At 47.5% G+C, this 5,192-nt stretch overlaps 1 protein-coding gene across 4 annotated transcripts in view; it reads right to left on the bottom strand.

Annotated features, from left to right (window-relative positions):
• The window catches only part of Slc25a33 (solute carrier family 25 member 33), a 34,648-nt gene extending 31,570 nt beyond the window's left edge, over nucleotides 1–3,078 (bottom strand). For all 4 annotated transcript variants that reach the window (XM_008831913.3, XM_008831912.2, XM_029562995.1 and 1 more), the window contains exon 1: nucleotides 2,878–3,078. In XM_008831913.3, the coding sequence (XP_008830135.1) occupies nucleotides 2,878–2,933 (56 nt within the window). In that variant the 5' untranslated portion in view covers nucleotides 2,934–3,078. The remainder of the gene's footprint in view (nucleotides 1–2,877) is intronic.
• Nucleotides 3,079–5,192: the final 2,114 nt, after the last annotated feature.

A 5,192-nucleotide genomic window follows, 5' to 3' on the forward strand; every position in this document is an offset into this window, starting at 1 on the left:
CTGGAAAGACAAGTTACTAGGTCTTTCCAAAGGAGAAAATATTTATATATTACCTGTGATATTCATATTTTTAGTATAGCATGCTGCCCTTTCAGAAGAGAACAGAAAGAAAAACCACCACAAGCCAACACCTAAAAGTAGGCTCTTTTCTTTAAAAAATGTTCTTAGTGTGTATAAGCACTAAATGTAATTTTATATTCCCTTTAAAAATAGGATTGTGTTCTTTTTTAACACAATTTTAATATTTAATGCTTTTTTTTTTTTGTCTTTTTGAGACAGGGTTTCCCTGTAGTCCCAGCTGTCCTGGAACTCGCTATGTAGACCAGGCTGGCCTTGAACTCACAAAGATCCACCTGCCTCTGCCTCCCAAGTGCTGGGATTAAAGGCGTGCACCACCATGCTAATAAAAGTATTTCTGTTGTTATTAATTAGTGGTAGCATTAAGCCTGTTTGAGACTACGGTTTTCAATGGCTATTCAATAAACAAGAGAAGTGCACCAGACTTTACAAGCAGGAGTTCTGACTTCTCAAAGGCATTGGACTTAGCTCTCTGGAAAGATGCCAGCTTAACAGCGATGGAAACTGGTTACTGAGGCAAAGCATGCCTGCTGTGGACCAAGGTGGGAACCCTGGACTTGACAACTTTTAACTAGAGCCTGTACCCTCTTTATATTCAGCTCTTTTCATGTCCTACCCTAAAAGGGACAGAAGTGTTTTAGGCCAGAATCCAATTAGTAACCCTGAAAACATCCTTTTGGAAGATTTCTTTCTTTCTTATCTGCAAGGAAGGACAGTGATTTCAAACTACTAATGAAGGAACTGGAGCTTGTTAAATACTTCAGGCACTACCCTAATAAACTCCCTGCATCTTAATGAGTCCAGGCAGCTGTAGTACCCACTGCAGCCAGAGGGCACTCTGAAGGGTTATACAGGAAGATCCATGAAGACAGGGCCATCAATTACACAGTGAGCCTAAACACAAGCTACTTAGGATGCCTGAGTGTAGAACTCCAGTTAGGAACTCTCTCTCTCTCTCTCTCTCTCTCTCTCTCTCTCTCTCTCTCTCACACACACACACACACACACACACACACACACACACACAATGTAAGAGCCGGCCTCAGTAAAAATAGTGTGCTTTAAAAGAAAATAATAAATCACTGAGCATAAACACTTTTTGAAATTCTCTTGGCTTTAAAAATACGCCCAATGGGTTTTAAATTCCCAGGAATGACAAATGCATAGGAAGTGGTTTAAGTTGCCTTCCTTGAGTGTTACTTTCAAAGGCCATTTGTCAATGGAGACATGGAGGGAAGGACTGAGAGGGAGTGACAGGCATAAAATGAAGGCGAAATTCTTCCTATCTGAGCACAGCTATTTGCGTAGAAAAGGAAACCACCTGCCAAAGGTACAAGTGCAAAACACCAGAAACCCTTTGATCACAACCATTTTCTCCACAGGCTCTTCAAATAGTACTTGTCTGTAATAAGGTAACAAACAGTCCAGCCTGCAACTATTAATACTCAAATCAATAACCCAGGATACACTCTATATGCAAAATACCCTCAAAAAAGATTCCCCCATTCCCCAGGGGAAGGGTAACTCAGTGGGTAGAGTGCTTTGCCTAGCATGCACAAAGCGGGGGGTTAGATCCCCCAGCACCACATAGAATCCAGGCATGGTGGTCCACACTCACAATCCTAACATCTCAGGAGGTGGAGGCAGGAGGATCATCTTCCACTACACAGTGACTTCAAAGTCAGCCTGGGCTACCAGACCTGTCTCAAAAAAACAAAAACAAGCCTGGCGTGGTGGCACACGCCTTTAATCCCAGCACTCGGGAGGCAGAGACAGGCGGATCTCTGTGAGTTCAAGGCCAGCCTGGTCTACATAGTGAGTTCCAGAACAACTGGGGCTACAGGGAGACCCTGTCTCAAAAAGATCAAAAACAAAACAAACAAAAACAGAGGCTGGAAATGGCTCAGCGGTTAAAATCACAGGCTGCTCGTGCAGAAGACTTGGGTTGGGTTCCCAGCACCCACATAGTGGCTGAAAACCGTTCTTAAAGTCAGTTCCAGGGGCTTCGATGCCTTCTTCTATTCCCACAGGCATTGCACGACATGGGTGCACTTACACACACGCAGGCAAAATACCCACATAAAATAAAAAATTTAAACTCCAAAAGCAAAAAACAAAACAAAACAAAACAAAAAACCAAACAAAACCCCGCAAACATCTGGAAGGCACCCAAAGGACTCCATGCCACCGGCTATGGCCAGAAGAAGAAAAAACCCCTAATATTAAAAAATATTTTAATGGGTGAATTCAACTCCTATACCAACTTCCCAAAATATTTGCTTCTACTGGAAAAAACAACAAACAACAAACAAAACCCAAAGGTGCTTACGGATGGAACACACTATGTGCTTCCGAGGTCCCCATTTAACCCTCCCACGTGGTGCTGGCCAGCCTCGGCTCACCGGCACTGTCCAGGCCCTGGCTATCTCGGACACCAGTTTGCAGCCCTCGGATGGGGTGAATTACCTCCTGCCGCTACCCCGAGAACCGCAGTATCCGCACCTCTGAAGCACCCGGGCTCTGGGAGACAGACCAAGGAGGGGTGGACAGAGAGGATGCAGTGTAGACGGTGCAGTGTAGACGGAGGAAGAGGGACGCCGGGGTGACAGTCGCCGTAGCCAGCAATTGTTCAAAAGAACACCCGGGGTGGGGGTGGGGGTATGGGACGGCGGGGCCCCGGCCCTCCCTCTGCCCCGGCCCGCCCTGGCCCTCGGGCCGCGGCCGGATGGAACCCCGGGCCCCGGAGGAGGCGGAGTCCGCCGAGGCTGCGGGGAGCGCCGCTCGGGCCCCGACGCTCACCCGCCGGCGAAGAGGTGAAGCAGCGTGTTCTCTTTCTGCTGAGCGCCCGTCGCCATGGCCGCGCCGGCTCGGCTGCCAGCCGCCGCTCGAGAACGCGCGAGGACCGCTCGGTGTCCTCAGGCGGCCCGCAGCGCGCCCCTACAGGCCCCGCGCTCCCGCGGCCTCCCCGGCGTGGCCGCCGGCCTCTCCGCGGCCTCTGCGGCGCGAAAGCGGCGCGCTGGGCGGGCCTAGGCCGTGGAGTGGCTGGCGGGGACGTGGCTCGCTGGGTCCCGGCTTAGAGGTTGGGTAAACTTGCTGCGACCAGGCCCCACGTCCCAGGCCTCGCCTCATAAAACATTTTCTTTTACATTTATTTATTGTGAGTGTTACTTATTGTGTGTGGCGGTGTTGTGGGAGTGCGCGTGGTAGAGGACACCCGTTCCTCGGGACTCGAACTCAGGTTGTTAAGCTTGGTTTTGCAAGCGCACTCACCTCTGAGTCATCTCACCAGCCCGCTAGGCCTCACCTTTTTTTTTTTTTTTTTTTTGGAACCTTATTTATTTATTTTTTGGTGTTTTTTGAGACAGGGTCTCCCTGTAGTCCCAGCTGTCCTGGAACTCACTATGGCCTTGAACTTACTGCCTCTGCCTCCCAAGTGCTGGGATTAAAGGTGTGCGCCACCACACCTGTCAATATTTTATTTTTTTAAGTATATTTTTTAAAAGTTTGTATGAGAGTTATGCCTGTGTGTATGTTAAGTGCACCTGTCTCACATACAATGTCCAAAGAGGTCAGAAGACAACGTAGATCTCCTGAAACTGGAGTTACAGATGATTATTAGCCACCATGTGGGTGCTGGGAATCAAAACCAGGTCCTCTGCAAGAGCATCCAGTACTCTTAACTGCTGAGCCTGATAAAATATTTTTTTAAAAAAGTAGTTTATTTTGTGGGCTGGAGAGATGGTTCAGTTGTAAAAGGCTCAGGCTCACATCCAAAAACACATGTTCATTTTGTGATATTTACATATGCAAATCAGCATTCAAATGACATATTTTACATCTCATTTCCATGCTCTCATCCAGCTTAAACAAAAAACAAATACATGATCTAAAGAGCTTGCTTTCCCCCAGTACATCCCTAGTATCATTTTGTGTAGTTTTTTTCTTTCTACAAATAGTATTATATTCATTATATATTTTTCAGTGTGCAGTTTGTCCTGTCCTGATCATTTCCAGCACAGTTTGAGAGATTGAGAGATGCAAGCTGCCACCCTGCTTACATGTTTTTGATCACTGACACACTATGCCTGGCATCTTCTTACCTCTCCAGCTGGCTCTGCCTAGGCCTTGCCTGATCACCCTGGCAGCACTCTATGTCTCTGCTGAACTGCCTCACGGGTGCGTGTGCTCCACCTTCACTCTACTGATTTATTTACATTGTCTTCACCCTGGAATCTGAGCTTCATTAGAACAGGGACCTTGTTTTTTGATCTTCATGTGTTGGTCCTGGCAGATTGTTCCTGACACAGTACCTGCCACCTAGTATTGCCCAAAGAACTAATGAATAAATGTCCCAAGCTGAGCTATCACTCTACCCCTCCCCCATACCTGCTCAGCCTCTCCTCTTTCCTGACGTGGTGGTGACTTTGCATTCTGTACAGTCACCAAGGCTACAATTCCTTGAACTGACTTTCTCCCTCTCTTTCTCTCTCTCTCTCTCTCTCAGACACACATTCCCTCCCTTCCCTTCTCTCAGCAACCCACCACCACTCTGGCACTCTCCCCCCTACAATTCTCCAAACCCATCCCTTTCTGTTCCCTCCAATACCACTAGGGATTTCAGATCTTTATATGTCTAACCCACTTGGTAGCAAAAACTGTCTCACAGGCCACTCCTTTTCACCCCCATCCCCAAGCATCCAGATGGACCAACACACCAACCCTTCTCGTCCATCTCCCAGACCTGCTGAAAATAACACCTTCCGTAAACCAAGCTGCTCCGTGTCCTGTGTGTAAACACAGGAGAGCTGGAGTAGAACTGTGAGCAAACACAGCCAATCTGTTTTTGATAGTGGGCACTGCTTAGAAACAACTCCTAGGCTCAGTCATCCAAAATGCAAATACAGTGATTGCTCTATATTAAAGCCATTGCAACCAGGTCCAGAGAGGAGAGAAGCCACAGCAGGGACTGGGGATAGAGCTCAATGGTAGAGCTCTTGCTTAGCATGTCTGAGGTCTTGGGTTTGATTTGGAGGGGCAGTGTGTTGAGGAGATAGAGAGTACTAGTTGTACTCTGGTACATGGAAACAGAAAAGGAAAATAAAAGGTGAATTTCT

This window comes from Nannospalax galili, unplaced genomic scaffold, assembly GCF_000622305.1.
Source record: "Nannospalax galili isolate Female #2095 unplaced genomic scaffold, S.galili_v1.0 scaffold870, whole genome shotgun sequence".
NCBI classification, from domain to species: Eukaryota; Metazoa; Chordata; class Mammalia; order Rodentia; family Spalacidae; genus Nannospalax; species Nannospalax galili.